Source organism: Hyla sarda, chromosome 5, assembly GCF_029499605.1.
Source record: "Hyla sarda isolate aHylSar1 chromosome 5, aHylSar1.hap1, whole genome shotgun sequence".
In the NCBI taxonomy this organism is placed as follows: Eukaryota; Metazoa; Chordata; class Amphibia; order Anura; family Hylidae; genus Hyla; species Hyla sarda.
Genome location: NC_079193.1, coordinates 5,953,164 through 5,976,708, shown reverse-complemented (window position 1 = coordinate 5,976,708; position 23,545 = coordinate 5,953,164). Strand labels below are relative to the sequence as shown.

The following is a 23,545-nucleotide window of genomic DNA, read 5'->3' as shown; positions in this document are numbered from 1 at the left end:
TGTACTGTGCACAGGCTGGTGGAGTTGTACTGTGCACAGGCTGGGAGGGTTGTACTGTGCACAGTCTGGTGGAGTTGTACTGTGCACAGGCTGGGAGGGTTGTACTGTGCACAGGCTGGTGGAGTTGTAATGTGCACAGGCTGGTGGAGTTGTACTGTGCACAGGCTGGTGAAGTTGCACTGTGTACAGGCTGTGAGGGTTGTACTGTGCACAGGCTGGTGGAGTTGTACTGTGCACATGCTGGTGGAGTTGTACTGTGCACATGCTGGTGGAGTTGTACTGTGCACAGGCTGGTCAGCAGTGTTCCCTCCATCTAGGTGCCCGCTCTTCCTCTGTGCCCCCTCTCCCGGGCAGTGCTGCCCCCCTCAGGCCGGTGAGGTGTAGTGGTCTCCTCCTCCTCCTCCTCCTCCTCCTCCTCCTCCTCACTATACAGCGGAGCTCGGAGCTGCAGCAGATCCTCAGCGATGTCCCCGCACCCCGTCCCTGCGCACAGCGGAGCCGCCCGGCAGCAGATCTGGGGCTGAACCACCGAACCAAGCGGAGACCCCGGACCGACCCGACAACGACAGGGACAATGGATTCCTGGCTGCAGTACTGGAGCCTGCTCACCCTGCTCTGCTGCCTGCTCACCCCGTGCGGGGCTGGAGGTAGGTGACACCTGAGACTGGGGACATCTGTATGGGCATCTGGGGGGCTCAGGGGGCATTGGTGTGTTGGTATAGAAGCCAGGGCTATAGAGGATGTGGGTATAACACCAGGGCTATAGTGGATGTGGGTATAGATGCCAGGGCTATAGTGGATGTGGGTATAGATGCCAGGGCTATAGTGGATGTGGGTATAGATGCCAGGGCTATAGTGGATGTGGGTATAGATGCCAGGGCTATAGTGGATGTGGGTATAACACCAGGGCTATAGAGGATGTGGGTATAGATGCCAGGGCTATAGTGGATGTGGGTATAGATGCCAGGGCTATAGTGGATGTGGGTATAGATGCCAGGGCTATAGATAATGATAGTATAGATGCCAGGGCTATAGAGGATGTGGGTATAGATGCCAGGGCTATAGATAATGATAGTATAGATGCCAGGGCTATAGAGGATGTGGGTATAGATGCCAGGGCTAAAGTGGTATAGATGCCAGGGCTATAGAGGATGTGGGTATAATTGCCAGGGCTATAGTGGATGTGGGTATAGATGCCAGGGCTATAGTGGATGTGGGTATAGATGCCAGGGCTATAGAGGATGTGGGTATAGATGCCAGGGCTATAGAGGATGTGGGTATAACACCAGGGCTATAGTGGATGTGGGTATAGATGCCAGGGCTATAGTGGTATAGATGCCAGGGCTATAGTGGATGTGGGTATAGATGCCAGGGCTATAGTGGATGTGGGTATAGATGCCAGGGCTATAGAGGATGTGGGTATAGATGCCAGGGCTATAGTGGATGTGGGTATAACACCAGGGCTATAGAGGATGTGGGTATAGATGCCAGGGCTATAGTGGATGTGGGTATAGATGCCAGGGCTATAGAGGATGTGGGTATAGATGCCAGGGCTATAGAGGATGTGGGTATAATTGCCAGGGCTATAGTGGATGTGGGTATAGATGCCAGGGCTATAGTGGATGTGGGTATAACACCAGGGCTATAGTGGATGTGGGTATAGATGCCAGGGCTATAGTGGTATAGATGCCAGGGCTATAGTGGATGTGGGTATAGATGCCAGGGCTATAGAGGATGTGGGTATAACACCAGGGCTATAGAGGATGTGGGTATAACACCAGGGCTATAGTGGATGTGGGTATAGATGCCAGGGCTATAGTGGATGTGGGTATAACACCAGGGCTATAGAGGATGTGGGTATAGATGGCAGGGCTATAGAGGATGTGGGTATAATTGCCAGGGCTATAGAGGATGTGGGTATAGATACCAGGGCTATAGTGGATGTGGGTATAGATGCCAGGGCTATAGTGGATGTGGGTATAGATACCAGGGCTATAGAGGATGTGGGTATAGATGCCAGGGCTATAGAGGATGTGGGTATAGATGCCAGGGCTATAGAGGATGTGGGTATAGATGCCAGGGCTATAGAGGATGTGGGTATAGATGCCAGGGCTATAGAGGATGTGGGTATAGATACCAGGGCTATAGTGGATGTGGGTATAGATGCCAGGGCTATAGTGGATGTGGGTATAGATACCAGGGCTATAGTGGATGTGGGTATAGATGCCAGGGCTATAGTGGATGTGGGTATAGATGCCAGGGCTATAGTGGATGTGGGTATAGATGCCAGGGCTATAGAGGATGTGGGTATAATTGCCAGGGCTATAGAGGATGTGGGTATAGATACCAGGGCTATAGAGGATGTGGGTATAATTGCCAGGGCTATAGAGGATGTGGGTATAGATGCCAGGGCTATAGAGGATGTGGGTATAATTGCCAGGGCTATAGTGGATGTGGGTATAGATGCCAGGGCTATAGTGGATGTGGGTATAGATGCCAGGGCTATAGTGGTATAGATGCCAGGGCTATAGTGGATGTGGGTATAATTGCCAGGGCTATAGTGGATGTGGGTATAGATGCCAGGGCTATAGTGGATGTGGGTATAGATGCCAGGGCTATAGTGGTATAGATGCCAGGGCTATAGTGGTATAGATGCCAGGGCTATAGTGGATGTGGGTATAGATGCCAGGGCTATAGTGGTATAGATGCCAGGGCTATAATGGTATAGATGCCAGGGCTATAGTGGATGTGGGTATAGATGCCAGGGCTATAGTGGATGTGGGTATAATTGCCAGGGCTATAGTGGTATAGATGCCAGCAGTGTAGAGGATGTGGGCACAGTGATGGTGGGGGTGGGTCTCAGCGATCACTCCCTATCTTTCCACAAGCCCCTAGCAACACGCTCCGTCTCCACATTACTGTTGTTTGCTCCGACTTATGGGGAGTAGAAAGGGTTAAAAGCTCCAGACAGAGAAAATATGGCAGAATATGGCAGCGTTACCCCTGCAGGCGGCGGGGGCACCGCTCGGTCTCCTGTGTTATTTGGATCCTGTATGGGCGCAGGAGGGAGACGGAGGAGAATTAGGTCGTCAGCCCCTTCCCCCTTCATGAGATCGCGCTCGGTTTTCCTATAGAGGGGGGGGGGGGGGGGGGGGCAGTGCAGACCCTGGTAACTAGGCAGACGGGGACATCACATGGTCACTGATGTATAGGTGGAGACACGTGCCCTGAATCACTTATACTCCACATTATTAGTGTGAGGGGCGCTGGGCCAGGCAGCAGGACGCCGTCACATATCAGTGTAGAGTGGGGGACGAGACCACTGGGGAGAGCGGTCACTGGGGGGTCTGAGGGGTCCAAATACTCATCAGATAGGGGTCCTTGGTGGCTTCTTCTCCAATCATCCCATCACTTATATCAGTGTAGAGTGGGGGACGAGACCACTGGGGAGAGCGGTCACTGGGGGGTCTGAGGGGTCCAAATACTCATCAGATAGGGGTCCTTGGTGGCTTCTTCTCCAATCATCCCATCACTTATATCAGTGTAGAGTGGGGGACGAGACCACCGGGGAGAGCGGTCACTGGGAGGTCTGAGGGGTCCAAATACTCATCAGGTCGGGGTCCTTGGTGGCTTCTGCTCCAATCATCCCATCACTTATATCAGTGTAGAGTGGGGGACGAGATCACCAGGGATGGGCGGTCACTGAGGGGTCTGGGGGGTCCACATCAGGTCGGGGTCCTTGGTGGCTTCTGCTCCCATCATCCCATCACTTATATCAGTGTAGAGTGGGGGACGAGACCACCGGGGATGGGTGGTCACTGAGGAGTCTGGGGGGTCCACATCAGGTCGGGGTCCTTGGTGGCTTCTGCTCCCATCATCCCATCACTTATATCAGTGTAGAGTGGGGGACGAGACCACCGGGGAGAGCGGTCACTGAGGGGTCTGGGGGTCCACATACTCATCAGGTCGGGGTCCTTGGTGGCTTCTGCTCCCGTCATCCCATGACTTATATCAGTGTAGAGTGGGGGACGAGACCACTGGGGAGAGCGGTCACTGGGAGGTCTGAGGGGTCCAAATACTCATCAGGTCGGGGTCCTTGGTGGCTTCTGCTCCAATTATCCCATCACTTATATCAGTGTAGAGTGGGGGACGAGACCACCGGGGATGGGTGCTCACTGAGGGGTCTGGGGGGTCCACATCAGGTCGGGGTCCTTGGTGGCTTCTGCTCCCATCATCCCATCACTTATATCAGTGTAGAGTGGGGGACGAGACCACTGGGGATGGGCGGTCACTGAGGGGTCTGGGGGGTCCAAATACTCATCAGGTTGGGGTCCTTGGTGGCTTCTGCTCCCATCGTCCCATCACTTATATCAGTGTAGTGTGGAGGACGAGACCACCGGGGATGGGCGGTCACTGAGGGGTCTGGGGGTCCACATACTCATCAGGTCGGGGTCCTTGGTGGCTTCTGCTCCCATCATCCCATCACTTATATCAGTGTAGAGTGGAGGACGAGACCACCGGGGATGGGTGGTCACTGAGGGGTCTGGGGGGTCCACATCAGGTCGGGGTCCTTGGTGGCTTCTGCTCCCATCATCCCATCACTTATATCAGTGTAGAGTGGGGACGAGACCACTGGGGATGGGCGGTCACTGAGGGGTCTGGGGGGTCCAAATACTCATCAGGTCGGGGTCCTTGGTGGCTTCTGCTCCCATCATCCCATCACTTATATCAGTGTAGAGTGGGGGACGAGACCACCGGGGATGGGTGGTCACTGAGGGGTCTGGGGGTCCACATCAGGTCGGGGTCCTTGGTGGCTTCTGCTCCCATCATCCCATCACTTATATCAGTGTAGAGTGGGGGACGAGACCACCGGGGAGAGCGGTCACTGAGGGGTCTGGGGGTCCACATACTCATCAGGTCGGGGTCCTTGGTGACTTCTGCTCCCATCATCCCATCACTTATATCAGTGTAGAGTGGGGACGAGACCACCGGGGAGAGCGGTCACTGAGGGGTCTGGGGGGTCCACATACTCATCAGGTCGGGGTCCTTGGTGGCTTCTGCTCCCATCATCCCATCACTTATATCAGTGTAGAGTGGAGGACGAGACCACCGGGGATGGGAGGTCACTGAGGGGTCTGGGGGTCCACATACTCATCAGGTCGGGGTCCTTGGTGGCTTCTGCTCCCATCATCCCATCACTTATATCAGTGTATAGTGGGGGACGAGACCACCTGGGAAAGCGGTCACTGAGGGGTCTGAGGGGTCCAAACACTCATCAGGTCGGGGTCCTTGGTGACTTCTGCTCCCATCATCCCATCACTTATATCAGTGTAGAGTGGGGACAAGACCACCGGGGAGAGCGGTCACTGAGGGGTCTGGGGGGTCCACATCAGGTCGGGGTCCTTGGTGGCTTCTGCTCCCATCATCCCATCACTTATATCAGTGTAGAGTGGGGACGAGACCACTGGGGATGGGCGGTCACTGATGGGTCTGGGGGGTCCACATACTCATCAGGTCGGGGTCCTTGGTGACTTCTGCTCCCGTTCTCTATGGTGAAGACTGATGTAGCTCCTCAGATCTGCAGGGTCGGTCCTCAAGTATTTCTCTTGCACCATGGAATTCCTTGAAGGACGTGTCCATACATCGCTGACTGATTATTGCCCCAAATGCTGTAAAATTCTGCAGTCTGGAATAAACCCTAAGCAGGGCAGATAGTTTGCCCCAGGTTCCCCTGTTTTGGATGTTCCCCATATGTTCCTTATGGATATACAGCAGCACCGACCTTCACTCCTGATGTTTCTGAGATGTTCAGAGCATCAAGTAGAGAAACGTTTGATAATATTTAGGGGGTGGAGCTGAGACACCTCAGAATGGGGGCGGGGTCACTGATTAAAGATGGAATCCAACAGGGAGATTTATCAAAATCTGTGCAAAATGAAAAGTTGACCAGTTGTCCATAGTAACCAATCAGATCTCTTCTTTCATTTTTGAAAAGGCCCCTGAAAAATGAAAGAAGTGATATGGTTGCTATGGGCAACTGGTCAACTTTTGATTTTGCACAGGTTTTGATAAATCTCCCCCCATGTTACTATAGAATAAGATGGGGAGGCGCCTGAGAGGTGACATCAGAGGCGGGGCTTCTGAGAGGTGACATCAGAGGCGGGGCTCCTGAGAGGTGACATCAGAGGCGGGGCTCCTGAAAGGTGACATCAGAGGCGGGGCTCCTGAGAGGTGACATCAGAGGCGGGGCTCCTGAGAGGTGACATCAGAGACGGGGCTCCTGCGAGGTGACATCAGAGGCGGGGCTTCTGAGAGGTGACATCAGAGGCGAGGCTTCTGAGAGGTGACATCAGAGGCGGGGCTCCTGAGAGGTGACATCAGAGGCGGGGCTCCTGAGAGGTGACATCAGAGGCGGGGCTCCTGAGAGGTGACATCAGAGGCGGGGCTCCTGAGAGGTGACATCAGAGGCGGGGCTCCTGAGAGGTGACATCAGAGGCGGGGCTCCTGAGAGGTGACATCAGAGGCGGGGCTCCTGAGAGGTGACATCAGAGGCGGGGCTCCTGAGAGGTGACATCAGAGGCGGGGCTCTTGAGAGGTGACATCAGAGGCGGGGCTCCTGAGAGGTGACATCAGAGGCGGGGCTCCTGAGAGGTGACATCAGAGGCGGGGCACCTCGTGTCTCGGTGACATCACCTCTTGACTGTTCTGTGGCTCCAGGTTGTGGGCAGTTATGACCCTCATGGTCACCGTCATCTCTGGATACTTTGTAGATCCTTTGATGACCCTGAGATGTTACTTATTGGAACATCTTCAGTAAATGTCTAAAATCCTTGGAAAAGAGGAGGAGGAAGGAAGCAAAGGAGCAAAATAACTTTATATGTTCTTCCCTAATCATCATATAATGATTGATACATAGTGACAAACACATAGATATACATAAAGAACCGAAAAACACATAGATATACATAAAGAGCCGAAAAACACATAGATATACATAAAGAACCGAAAAACACATAGATATACATAAAGAACCGAAAAACACATAGATATACATAAAGAACCAAAAAACACATAGATATACATAAAGAACAGAAAAACACATAGATATACATAAAGAACCGAAAAACACATAGATATACATAAAGAACCGAAAAACATAGATATACATAAAGAACCGAAAAACACATAGATATACATAAAGAACCGAAAAACACAAAGATATACATAAAGAACCGAAAAACACATAGATATACATAAAGAACCGAAAAACACATAGATATACATAAAGAACCGAAAAACACATAGATATACATAAAGAACATAAAAACACATAGATATACATAAAGAACCGAAAAACACATAGATATACATAAAGAACCGAAAAACACATAGATATACATAAAGAACATAAAAACACAAAGATATACATAAAGAACCGAAAAACACATAAATATACATAAAGAACCGAAAAACACATAGATATACATAAAGAACATAAAAACACAAAGATATACATAAAGAACAGAAAAACACAAAGATATACATAAAGAACCGAAAAACACATAGATATACATAAAGAACCGAAAAACACATAGATATACATAAAGAACTGAAAAACACATAGATATACATAAAGAACTGAAAAACACATAGATATACATAAAGAACCGAAAAACACATAGATATACATAAAGAACCGAAAAACACATAGATATACATAAAGAACCGAAAAACACATAGATATACATAAAGAACCGAAAAACACATAGATATACATAAAGAACCGAAAAACACATAGATTACATAAAGAACATAAAAACACAAAGATATACATAAAGAACCGAAAAACACATAGATATACATAAAGAACATAAAAACACAAAGATATACATAAAGAACATAAAACACAAAGATATACATAAAGAACAGAAAAACACATAGATATACATAAAGAACAGAAAAACACATAGATATACATAAAAAACAGAAAAACACATAGATATACATAAAGAACCGAAAAACACATAGATATACATAAAGAACCGAAAAACACAAAGATATACATAAAGAACCGAAAAACACATAGATATACATAAAGAAGCGAAAAACACAAAGATATACATAAAGAACATAAAAACACAAAGATATACATAAAGAACATAAAAACACAAAGATATACATAAAGAACAGAAAAACACAAAGATATACATAAAGAACAGAAAAACACAAAGATATACATAAAGAACCGAAAAACACATAGATATACATAAAGAACCGAAAAACACATAGATATACGTAAAGAACCGAAAAACACATAGAAATACATAAAGAACCGAAAAACACATAGATATACATTAAGAACATAAAAACACAAAGATATACATAAAGAACAGAAAAACACAAAGATATACATAAAGAACCGAAAAACACATAGATATACATAAAGAACCGAAAAACACATAGATATACATAAAGAACCGAAAAACACATAGATACATGAATACACATATATACAGATATACAAAGATATACATATATACAGATATGCACAGATACATGAATACACATATATACAGATATACATAGATACATGAATACACATATATACAGATATACACAGATACATGAATACACATATATACAGATATACATAGATACATGAATACACATATATACAGATATACACAGATACATGAATACACATATATACAGATATACATAGATACATGAATACACATATATACAGATATACACAGATACATGAATACACATATATACAGATATACACAGATACATGAATACACATATATACAGATATACACAGATACATGAATACACATATATACAGATATACACAGATACATGAATACACATATATACAGATATACATAGATACATGAATACACATATATACAGATATACATAGATACATGAATACACATATATACAGATATACATAGATACATGAATACACATATATACAGATATACATAGATACATGAATACACATATATACAGATATACACAGATACATGAATACACATATATACAGATATACACAGATACATGAATACACATATATACAGATATACATAGATACATGAATACACATATATACAGATATACATAGATACATGAATACACATATATACAGATATACATAGATACATGAATACACATATATACAGATATACATAGATACATGAATACACATATATACAGATATACACAGATACATGAATACACATATATACAGATATACACAGATACATGAATACACATATATACAGATATACATAGATACATGAATACACATATATACAGATATACACAGATACATGAATACACATATATACAGATATACACAGATACATGAATACACATATATACAGATATACACAGATACATGAATACACATATATACAGATATACACAGATACATGAATACACATATATACAGATATACATAGATACATGAATACACATATATACAGATATACACAGATACATGAATACACATATATACAGATATACATAGATACATGAATACACATATATACAGATATACATAGATACATGAATACACATATATACAGATATACACAGATACATGAATACACATATATACAGATATACACAGATACATGAATACACATATATACAGATATACATAGATACATGAATACACATATATACAGATATACATAGATACATGAATACACATATATACAGATATACACAGATACATGAATACACATATATACAGATATACATAGATACATGAATACACATATATACAGATATACACAGATACATGAATACACATATATACAGATATACATAGATACATGAATACACATATATACAGATATACATAGATACATGAATACACATATATACAGATATACATAGATACATGAATACACATATATACAGATATGCACAGATACATGAATACACATATATACAGATATACACAGATACATGAATACACATATATACAGATATACACAGATACATGAATACACATATATACAGATATACATAGATACATGAATACACATATATACAGATATACATAGATACATGAATACACATATATACAGATATACACAGATACATGAATACACATATATACAGATATACACAGATACATGAATACACATATATACAGATATACACAGATACATGAATACACATATATACAGATATACACAGATACATGAATACACATATATACAGATATACATAGATACATGAATACACATATATACAGATATACATAGATACATGAATACAAATATATACAGATATACACAGATACATGAATACACATATATACAGATATACACAGATACATGAATACACATATATACAGATATACATAGATACATGAATACACATATATACAGATATACACAGATACATGAATACACATATATACAGATATACACAGATACATGAATACACATATATACAGATATACATAGATACATGAATACACATATATACAGATATACATAGATACATGAATACACATATATACAGATATACATAGATACATGAATACACATATATACAGATATACACAGATACATGAATACACATATATACAGATATACACAGATACATGAATACACATATATACAGATATACATAGATACATGAATACACATATATACAGATATACATAGATACATGAATACACATATATACAGATATACATAGATACATGAATACACATATATACAGATATACATAGATACATGAATACACATATATACAGATATACACAGATACATGAATACACATATATACAGATATACACAGATACATGAATACACATATATACAGATATACATAGATACATGAATACACATATATACAGATATACATAGATACATGAATACACATATATACAGATATACACAGATACATGAATACACATATATACAGATATACATAGATACATGAATACACATATATACAGATATACATAGATACATGAATACACATATATACAGATATACATAGATACATGAATACACATATATACAGATATACATAGATACATGAATACACATATATACAGATATACATAGATACATGAATACACATATATACAGATATACATAGATACATGAATACACATATATACAGATATACATAGATACATGAATACACATATATACAGATATACATAGATACATGAATACACATATATACAGATATACATAGATACATGAATACACATATATACAGATATACACAGATACATGAATACACATATATACAGATATACACAGATACATGAATACACATATATACAGATATACATAGATACATGAATACACATATATACAGATATACATAGATACATGAATACACATATATACAGATATACATAGATACATGAATACAAATATATACAGATATACACAGATACATGAATACACATATATACAGATATACATAGATACATGAATACACATATATACAGATATACATAGATACATGAATACACATATATACAGATATACATAGAGAACAAAGAGTCACACATCAGGATACATAAATACATCTACACAGACATCTATACACAAATATAAAGAAACTTCACGGATGCAGATATCACAATACACAGAGAAACATAGACACATGCAGTATATACACAGGTAAATATATTCATGCTCAGGCACATCAATAAACCTGCACAAGTACTTACACACATCCATACATACACACCTCCATACATACACACATCCATACATACATCCATACATACACACATCCATATATACACACATCCATCCATACACACATCCATATATACACACATATATACATACACACATCCATACATACACACATACATACATACACATATCCATACACATATCCATACATACACACCTCCATACATACACACATCCATACATACACACCTCCATACATACACACATCCATACATACATCCATACATACACACATCCATATATACACACATACATACATACACACATCCATACATACACACATACATACATACACATATCCATACATACACACATCCATATATACACACATACATACATACATACATCCATACATACACACATCCATATATACACACATACATACATACACATATCCATACATACACACATCCATACATACATACACACCTCCATACATAAACACATCCACACATACTTCCATACATACACACATCCATACATACACACATCTGTACATACACACTTCCATACATACACACCTCCATACATACACACATCCATACATACTTAGTCACTCTATGACTAAGCGCGAAAGCGTGAAACGCGTCAGAGATTTCATGTATGTAGCTGTCTTCATTGAATAAAGAAACCCGTTTTTATCCACATCTTGGTGCTGGACAATAATTTCGTCACATCCATACATACATCAATACATACACACCTCCATACATACACTCACATCCATCCATAAACACATCCATACATACACACCTCCATACATATACACATCCATACATACACACCTCCATACATACACACATCCATACATACACACATCTATACATACACACATCCATACATACACACATCTATACATACACACATCCATACATACACACATCTATACATACACTCACATCCATACAAACACACATCCATACATACACACATCTATACATACACACATCCATACATACACACATCTATACATACACACATCCATACATACACACATCCATACATACACTCACATCCATACAAACACACATCCATACATACACACATCTGTACATACACACATCTGTACACACACCTCCATACATACACACATCCATACATACACACATCTGTACATACACACCTCCATACATACACACCTCCATATATACACACATCCATACCTCCATACATACACACATTCATACATACACTCACATCCATACAAACACACATCCATACATACACACATCTATACATACACACATCTGTACACACACCTCCATACATACACACATCTGTACATACACACCTCCATATATACACACATCCATACCTCCATACATACACACATTCATACATACACTCACATCCATACAAACACACATCCATACATACACACATCTATACATACACACATCTGTACACACACCTCCATACATACACACATCCATACATACACACATCCATACAAACACACATCCATACATACACACATCTATACATACACACATCTGTACACACACCTCCATACATACACACATCCATACATACACACATCCATACATACACACATCTATACATACACACATCTGTACACACACCTCCATACATACACACATCCATACATACACACCTCCGTACATACACACCTCCATACATACACACATCCATACATACATCCATGCCTCCATACATACACACATTAATACATACACACATCCATACATACACACCTCCATACATACACACATCCATACATAAAAACCTCCATACATAAACACATCCATACATACACACATCCATACATACACACCTCCATACATACACACTTCCATACATACACACCTCCATACATACACACATCCATACATACATCCATGCCTCCATACATACACACATCCATACATACACACATTCATACATACACGCCTCCATACATACACACATCCATACATAAACACATCCATACATACACACATCCATACATACACACCTCCATACATGCGCACATCTATACATACACACACCCTTTCATACATACACCCCTCCGTACATACACTTGTCCATACATACACCCCTCCATACATACACACCTCCATACATAAACACATCCATACATACACACATCCATACATACACACCTCCATACATAAGCACATCTATACATACACACATCTGTACACACACCTCCATACATACACACATCCATACATACACACATCTATACATACACACATCTGTACACACACCTCCATACATACACACATCCAGACATACACACATCCATACATACACACCTTTGTACATAAACTTGCCCATACATACATACACCCTTTCATACATACACCCCTCCATATATACACATCTCCGTACATACACTCATCCATACATACATACATACACCCCTCCGTACATACACACATGTATCTGCTCCATACAACTCCCAGTGCTACCTATAGATCATAGAACCAATAGAGAAGTGTGTGAACCGCCATTCTCTGCCATCTCTCCAGATAATAGTGATATGTTCCCATCAACCATTAACCGTTTAGTTCCCAGTCCACATGAGTTTCTGTTTTATCTTTATACTGGAGCATTGGAATGGAGGGATACATCACCCCAGCTCCTTTTAAAGGGTCACTTTCCCTTTAAAAGGAGCCTTGTTCATTATCATCTCATTAGCATACAGAAGGATTCACATGACCTACATTTTCAATTTTTTTACAGTTTGTCTGAAGTCTGACAGGACTCTGAGGGAGGAGTACCGCCTCCTATAGGGTGATGGGTGGGGCGCTGCCATGTTGCCATGTAACTAGATAATCACCAACTTTCGTTTCGTCGGTCAATAACACTTTTCTGCTTTTTTTCTCTTTTCACTTTCTATCTCCTTTCCATCAGTGTCAGATCAAACAAATGGAAGCCTGAGCCTTAAGATTGGGGAGAAGAACCCTGGCAAGGAATCGGCTGCCACAGTCCTGCACTCTCTTCTTCAGAAAGGCGTGTTAGACGTGTCATCGACTCGAATACTCAGATCCGGTGGAGAAGATTCATTCATGGACAGAAAGTCCTGGAAGTCCAAGAAATCTCATAAAAAGCCCCCAGCTCAATCTCCGGCCACTGCGGGAGGTCCGGTCTCTTCAGAGGGTACGACTGGCCAAGCCAAGGAGGTCTCTTCTACACAGAGTCCACTGAGCCGCCATCCTGCCAAGATGGAAAATGAATCAGTGACTTGCATCAACTGTGGCGGCGAAATGTATAATGAGAAGCCTCCGTCGAGGTCATTGCTCTCAGAGGACGACACGGACAATGTAGAGTCGGTGACCAGCTTGGATTGGGCTCTTGGCCAAAGAACCATGGACTTAGATTTTAGAAAGAGTTTGGTCAAAGGGGATCGCCCTTCTGTGACCGAAAGCCAAGAAGATTCCGGGAGTGGTGACCCTCATGTCAAAAATCCTTCTGACCAAGTCACACGGCCCGGATCGGAAATACATTTACATAACTTTATGGATAGGGAGACTTCTACTCCTTCCCAGACATCCATGACTGGCAACATCACTCCCCTCATTCCATCTACTGAAAAGGCCATAAGCCCGGACTCTGCAGAGATTGACCATCTCCTCCAAGTGTCCAGAGAAACCGTCCTCCAGCCTCCATCTTCTTCTGATCCTCATAGCCCCAACATGTCCAGGGGGGAGGTCAGTTTTGAAGCAGAGAAGCCTCAGGGACCTGCTTTGGAGAAAACATCCAGTCAGTCGAGCGCCCAGGGTGCTAAGGGGGGCACTGATAAGACTCTGGTCACTGAAAGACCCCAAGAAGAGTTCTCTTCTACCAGCATACCTCCTGATGGTGCCCCAAAAGCCTCCAAGCCCCCATCTGACCACGACATAGATTATGATGAGCGACTGGAAATTGAGGATCACTGGAGGATCCCTCACTATCCAGAGCCATCCTTCCCTGGGGGGGATTCCACCAAGTCCATTCATGATAAACTTGCCCCTTGGCACAAGCCAGTCCATTATGACGACCTCTTGCCTTTTGATGAAACCTACTATTACCCTACTCCGTCTTTCTATGCAGAAGGTTATGAAGTGGACATTGAAGATGACAATGAAGATGACGATTTTGAGGAAGCTGATGATGATGATGACATCACTGCGAGGGGAGTTGGGGACATCCCTAAGGCCACTACCGTAACTCCAAAGATACAGACTCCAGTGGTCAATACAAAGCCGACAGGAAGACAAGATGGCCTCTTCTATGGAGAACAGTCACCCAAGTACAATCCGGACATCAATAGAGATCAGACCCACAGCTTGTTTGGAAACCATGAAAACACCAGTGAGTGCCGGAGCGGCTACGTGAAGCGCAACAACTCCTGCAAGTCACTGTGCGACATCTACCCCACCTACTGCTACAACGGGGGCCAGTGCTACATCGTGGAGAACACCGGAGCCTTCTGCAGGTGAGACATCATCCAGAGGGTCCGACCAGTAGTCACTTTGTCAGTGCAGTCAAAACTGTAGTACGTCTTCTTATTTGTAGCGAGTATCTATTGCTCCCTGTTGTCAGCCATTTTAAGCTAGGCTGAGTATAAAATGGTTGAATGCAATCGGTTGTCCCCTGTTATCAGGTTGGCTAGATGTGAACTGTCATGTTCATTGATGAGAAGAATGACAGAAAGTACAGACCCCCCTCCCCCAATGACCACACCATGCTAGGAGTTGTAGTTCCACTACAGCTGCAGAGCCCCAGTTTGCACACTACTCTATTCTCTATTGCAGTTTGCTTTTGTCTGGACCAGTGACGGCCATTGCAGCAGACTGTGTTGTCTATGAGCAGGTGATGATAGCAGCAGACGGGCGGGGGGTCCGGGGGGATCGTGGGACGTGCTGCTGTGTCCATTGATGAGCCATCTCTCCATGTGCTGGAATCTCAGCTCCTTTGTCTCTATCTGTGAATGGACTGCGGGGGGCGGAGACCTCTCCAAACCATCGCGCTCCGGGGTCCATAGCAGTCACTGACCCTCACCAGTCACCCTGAGCCATTCCCCACTGCACCAAATCAGGGTGTAACCAGCAGATGTAGCAGAGTCGGTGTGTTAAACCTCATTCACCTACTTGGTGATTTTCCTGTTATGTTGTATTATGACTTGGAATATAAATGAATTCTGGGGGTCTTGTATCATGTGACTACATGACGACCGCTAGGAGGGGGCAAAATATGTTTTACTGTAACAAAAACTAAACCTAAGACCAAAAACTGTCACTTTAACATGCATACGTGTTCACCCCTGAGATCTGTCTCATCTCTCTGGGTCTGTCCTGTTTCTTGGGGTCTTTCCTGTTTCTTGGGGTTTGTCTCGTCTCTCAGGTCCATCTTGTCTCTCGGGGTCCGTCATGTTTTTTGTGGTTGGTCCCTTCTCTTTGGGTCTGTCTTGTCTCCCTAGGTCCGTCTTGTCTCTTGGGGTCTGTCTAGTCTCTCGGGGATGTACTGTCTCTTAGGGATTGTCTAATCTCTTGGGATCTATCCTGTCTATCAGGGTCTGTCTTATCTCTGTGGGTCCATCTTGTCTCTCAGGGGCTATCCTGTCACTTGGGGTCTGTCCTGTCTTTCAGAGTCTGTTCAGTCTCCCAGGGTCTGAGTAATCTCTCAGGGTCTATTCTGTCTCTGGGGGTTTATCTCATCTCTTGGGGGTCTATCCTATCTCTCAGGGTCTATCCTGTCTCTCAGGGTCTATCCTGTCTCTCGGGGTCTATCCTGTCTCTCAGGGTCTGTTCCTTCTCTCGGCATCTAGCTCGTCGCTCGGGGACCATCTTGCCTCTTGTGGTCTGTCGAGTCACTTGGGGTCTTTCATGTTTCTTAGGTCTATTCCATCTCTCGGGTCTATCCTGTTGCCCAGGGTCTGTTATGTCTCTTGGTATCTGGCTCGTTGCTTGGGTCTGTCTTATCTCTTGGGGTCTGTCCCGTCTCTCAGGGTCTGTCCCGTCTCTCGGGGTCTGTCTTGTCTTTCTGGGTTTGTTTTGTCTCTTTGGGTCTGTCCCATCTCTCGGGGTCTGTTTTGTCTTTCTGGGTCCATCTTGTCTCTCAGGGTCTACACTGTCTCCCAGGGTTTGTCTCATCTCTCGGTTCTGTCCCACCTCTCGGGGTCTGTTTTGTCTTTCTGGGTCCATCTTGTCTCTCAGGGTCTACACTGTCTCCCAGGGTTTGTCTCATCTCTCGGTTCTGTCCCATCTCTCGGTTCTGTCCCATCTCTCGGTTCTGTCCCACCTCTCGGGGTCTGTTTTGTCTTTCTGGGTCCATCTTGTCTCTCAGGGTCTACACTGTCTCCCAGGGTTTGTCTCATCTCTCGGTTCTGTCCCACCTCTCGGGGTCTGTCTCATCTCTGGGGGTCTGTCTCTGTGAGCTCATGACCTCTACATTGGGATTTCTGCCCATTTTTCCAGGCAGTCCTGCTCAGCACCTCTAGTGTTCGGCTATCTTCCGGTCATCCACAGATTCCCCATTGGATTGAGGCCGTCGGTGACATTTAAGGGTTTTTCATGACGTCTGGGATCTTCCTTTATAACTCTCCTGATCTCTATTTCCCACAACGTTGTCTCTTTGATGTTTGGAGGCTTCTAGGTCTTTATGTTCTTGTCTAGTGGGAAAAACTTGGGGCACCTCAGGACAAATGGATGTATACCAACATCATGTGACAGGTCATGTGACACTTTGATCACACTCAGGGGTCCACATTCAAATCTGGTTTGCCCATAGCAACCAATCACAGCTCAGCTTTCATTTTACAAGGGCAATTAGAGAAAAGGTGATTGGTTGCGATGGGCTGATCACACCATTGTTTTCTCTGCTCCAACATTGTGTCAGGCCCCGTGCAGAGGAACCAATCAGATTCCGGCTTTTATTTTCCATGTGCCTGTTTACAAATAAAAGAAGAAATCTTATTGGTTACCAATAATATCATCAAAAACTTTTTATTAGTAACTGTCTTTGTTGCCTAAAACAACCAATCAGATTCCAGCTTTAATTTTTTAGATTTTTTTTTTATGTTGCAAAAATGAAAGCTGGAATCTGATTGGTTGCTATGGTCGACTGCATATGGTCTGATAAATTCCCCCCATTGTGTGACTTCTCAGGGGAATAAAATGGATCCAACCTAATTTAGAGCTCGTAGCTAAGGGGGTGATTACATATGGGGTGGATACATATGGGGGTGATTACATATGGGGGTGATTACATATGGGGGTGATTACATATGGGGGTGATGACATATGGGGGTGATGACATATGGGGTGGATACATATGGGGGTGATGACATATGGGGTGGATACATATGGGGGTGATGACATATGGGGTGATTACATATGGGGGTGATTACATATGGGTTGGATACATATGGGGTGGATACATATGGGGGTGATTACATATGGGGGTGATTACATATGGGGTGATTACATATGGGGTGATTATATATGGGGGTGATTACATATGGGGGGTGATTACATATGGGGGTGATTACATATGGGGTGATTACATACGGGGGTGATTACATATGGGGTGATTACATATGGGGTGATTACATATGGGGTGATTACATATGGGGATGATTACATATGGGGGTGATTACATATGGGGGTGATTACATATGGGGGTGATTACATGGGGGGTGATTACATATGGGGTGATTACATATGGGGCTGATTACATATGGGGGTGATTACATATGGGGGTGATTACATATGGGGGGTGATTACATATGGGGTCATTACATATCGGGGTGATTACATATGGGGGTGATTACATATGGGAGTGATTATATGGGGGTGATTACATATGGGGGTGATTACATATGGAGTGATTATATGGGGGGTGATTACATATGGGGGTGATTACATATGGGAGTGATTATATGGGGGGTGATTACATATGGGGGTGATTACATATGGGGTGACTACATATGGGGGGTGAGTACATATGGAGGTGATTACATATGGGGGTGATTACATATGGGGGTGATTACATATGGGGGTGATTACATATGGGGGTGTTTACATATGGGGGTGGTTATATGGGGGGGTGATTACATATGGGGGTGATTACATATGGGGGGTGATTACATATGGGGGTGATTACATATGGGGTGGATACATATGGGGTGGATACATATGGGGTGATTACATATGGGGGTGATTACATATGGGGGTGATTACATATGGGGGTGATTACATATGGGATGATTACATATGGGGGTGATTACATATGGGAGTGATTATATGGGGGGTGATTACATATGGGGGTGATTACATATGGGGGTGATTACATATGGGAGTGATTATATGGGGGTGATTACATATGGGGGTGATTACATATGGGGGTGATTACATATGGGGGTGATTACATATGGGGGTGATTACATATGGGATGATTACATATGGGGGTGATTACATATGGGGGTGATTACATATGGGAGTGATTATATGGGGGGTGATTACATATGGGGGTGATTACATATGGGGGGTGATTACATATGGGGGTGATTACATATGGGGGTGATTACATATGGGGGTGATTACATATGGGGGTGATTACATATGGGGGTGATTACATATGGGGGGTGATTACATATGGGGGTGATTACATATGGGGGGTGATTACATTTGGGGGCTATTACTGAAATAGATCCTGGTTGTACCCAGTGAAGATCTGCCCCTTCCTGATTAGTTTTATCTGAAGCGGTGCACGCGCTAAGAAAGACCACCCAGACACCTGTCAGCTGAGTTGTTACTTTCTTTATTACAGAGGAAGCGACTATATATTTATTTATATGGTTATACAAAGCTGTGTGCAGGAGGTTACGTGAATTGGGTGTGAATAAAAGCTAATTGGTTAATACTCCTTCTATGTATTCTTCTAGAAAGTAACATCTTATCTCTGCTACATTCCAATGCCATCTTTGATTCTCGATGGGAGGGGGAGGAGCAATTCAGCTGGAGGAGGATCTCTGTATGCAGTTTGGGAAAAATAGACATTTTATACAGTATATACAGTATATATGTTAGTACAGTTCAATCCACTACAGTTTATATTAGTACATATGAGTCCACTACATTACATACGAGGTTGATACATATTGGGGTGAATACATATATACGGGGTAATATATATGAGGGAGAATACATTTAGGGGAGTGAATACATTGGGGGTTAAAGGGGTACTCCCCTGGAAAACATTTTCTTTTAAATCAACTGGTTCCAGAAAGTTAAACAGATTTGTTTTACTTCTATTAAAAAATCCTAATCCTTCCAGTACTTATTAGATGATGTATACTACAGAGGAAGTTCTTTTCTTTTTGACTTTCCTCTCTGTCTGACAACATGCTCTCTGCTGACACCTCTGTCAGTGTCAGGAACTTACCAGAGCAGGAGAGGTTTGCTATGGGGATTTGCTCCTACTCTGGACAGTTCCTAAAATGGACAGAGGTGTCAGCAGAGAGCATGTTGTCAGACAGAAAGGAAATTCAAAAAGAAAAGAACTTCCTCTATAGTATACAGCAGCTGATAAGTACTGAAAGGATTGGGATTTTTTTTTTAATAGAAGTGATTTACAAATCTGTTTAACTTTCTGGCACCAGTTGATTTAAAAGAAAATGTCTTCCCATATTACCCCTTTAATATATTTCTTTCTACTATTGAACTCTCCACCTTTGACCTCTCACAGGAACAGCACACTCCATCTGAAATACTCTGTGCAGCTGATGATGGATGATTATCTGTTAGATATTGTGTAGGTAGCGGAACCAACACAAATTATACATTATCATCACTTTTTCCGTGAAGCGGTTTCTTCTTCTTTTCCTGAATTCCCCGCAATAGATCCTTCTACTTCACATGGAAAGAATTTCTTGTGCTCTGACATCTCCTGGCAGAACCTGCTGTAGCTACTGACACCTCAGCCTGAGGAAGAAGAGGACGCCTCAGCCTGAGGAAGAAGAGGACGCCTCAGCCTGAGGAAGAAGAGGACGCCTCAGCCTGAGGAAGAAGAAGACGCCTCAGCCTGAGGAAGAAGAGGACGCCTCAGCCTGAGGAAGAAGAGGACGCCTCAGCCTGAGGAAGAAGAGGACGCCTCAGCCTGAGGAAGAAGAAGACGCCTCAGCCTGAGGAAGAAGAGGACGCCTCAGCCTGAGGAAGAAGAGGACGCCTCAGCCTGAGGAAGAAGAGGACGCCTCAGCCTGAGGAAGAAGAGGACGCCTCAGCCTGAGGAAGAAGAGGATGCCTCAGCCTGAGGAAGAAGAAGACGCCTCAGCCTGAGGAAGAAGAAAATGCCTCAGCCTGAGGAAGAAGAGGACGCCTCAGCCTGAGGAAGAAGAAGACGCCTCAGCCTGAGGAAGGAGAGGACGCCTCAGCCTGAGGAAGAAGAGGACGCCTCAGCCTGAGGAAGAAGAGGACGCCTCAGCCTGAGGAAGAAGAGGATGCCTCAGCCTGAGGAAGAAGAGGACGCCTCAGCCTGAGGAAGAAGAGGACGCCTCAGCCTGAGGAAGAAGAAGACGCCTCAGCCTGAGGAAGGAGAGGACGCCTCAGCCTGAGGAAGAAGAGGACGCCTCAGCCTGAGGAAGAAGAGGACGCCTCAGCCTGAGGAAGAAGAGGACGCCTCAGCCTGAGGAAGGAGAGGACGCCTCAGCCTGAGGAAGAAGAGGACGCCTCAGCCTGAGGAAGAAGAAGACGCCTCAGCCTGAGGAAGGAGAGGACGCCTCAGCCTGAGGAAGAAGAGGACGCCTCAGCCTGAGGAAGAAGAGGACGCCTCAGCCTGAGGAAGAAGAGGATGCCTCAGCCTGAGGAAGAAGAGGACACCTCAGCCTGAGGAAGAAGAGGACGCCTCAGCCTTAGGAAGAAGAGGACGCCTCAGCCTGAGGAAGAAGGAGAAGACACCTCAGCCTGAGGAAGAAGAGGACGCCTCAGCCTTAGGAAGAAGAGGACGCCTCAGCCTGAGGAAGAAGGAGAAGACACCTCAGCCTGAGGAAGAAGAGGACGCCTCAGCTTGAGGAAGAAGGAGAAGACACCTCAGCCTGAGGAAGAAGAGGACGCCTCAGCCTGAGGAAGAAGAAGACGCCTCAGCCTGAGGAAGAAGAAGACGCCTCAGCCTGAGGAAGAAGAGGACGCCTCAGCCTGAGGAAGAAGAGGACGCCTCAGCCTGAGGAAGAAGAAGACGCCTCAGCCTGAGGAAGAAGAGGACGCATCAGCCTGAGGAAGAAGACGCCTCAGCCTGAGGAAGAAAAAGACACCTCAGCCTGAGGAAGAAGAAGACGCCTCAGCCTGAGGAAGAAGAAGAAGACGCCTCAGCCTAAGGAAGAAGAGGACGCCTCAGCCTGAGGAAGAAGAAGACGCCTCAGCCTGAGGAAGAAGAGGACGCCTCAGCCTGAGGAAGAAGGAGAAGACACCTCAGCCTGAGGAAGAAGAAGAGGACACCTCAGCCTGAGGAAGAAGAAGACGCCTCAGCCTGAGGAAGAAGGAGATGACGCCTCATCTTGTCTCTCAGGGTCTACACTGTCTCCCAGGGTTTGTCTCATCTCTCGGTTCTGTCCCACCTCTCGGGGTCTGTCTCATCTCTGGGGGTCTGTCTCTGTGAGCTCATGACCTCTACATTGGGATTTCTGCCCATTTTTCCAGGCAGTCCTGCTCAGCACCTCTAGTGTTCGGCTATCTTCCGGTCATCCACAGATTCCCCATTGGATTGAGGCCGTCGGTGACATTTAAGGGTTTTTCATGACGTCTGGGATCTTCCTTTATAACTCTCCTGATCTCTATTTCCCACAA

General features: G+C 44.1%; 1 protein-coding gene across 1 annotated transcript; it reads left to right on the top strand.

Moving 5' to 3' along the window:
* The first annotated feature begins 408 nt into the window (after nt 1–408).
* LOC130272487 (chondroitin sulfate proteoglycan 5-like) lies at nt 409–16,220 on the top strand. Its single transcript, XM_056518324.1, has 2 exons — nt 409–647; nt 14,637–16,220. The coding sequence occupies exons 1-2, from the start codon at nt 575–577 to the stop codon at nt 16,202–16,204; spliced, it is 1,641 nt and encodes a 546-aa protein (XP_056374299.1). The 5' UTR covers nt 409–574; the 3' UTR covers nt 16,205–16,220.
* Nucleotides 16,221–23,545: the final 7,325 nt, after the last annotated feature.

What these genes read in the sequence shown, in the direction of transcription:
- LOC130272487 (XM_056518324.1), top strand. Translation starts at nt 575, where the DNA reads ATGGATTCCTGGCTGCAGTACTGGAGCCTGCTCACCCTGCTCTGCTGC. An exon ending in CACCCCGTGCGGGGCTGGAG is followed by an intron (nt 648 to 14,636) that starts GTAGGTGACACC and finishes CCTTTCCATCAG; the next exon opens with TGTCAGATCAAACAAATGGA.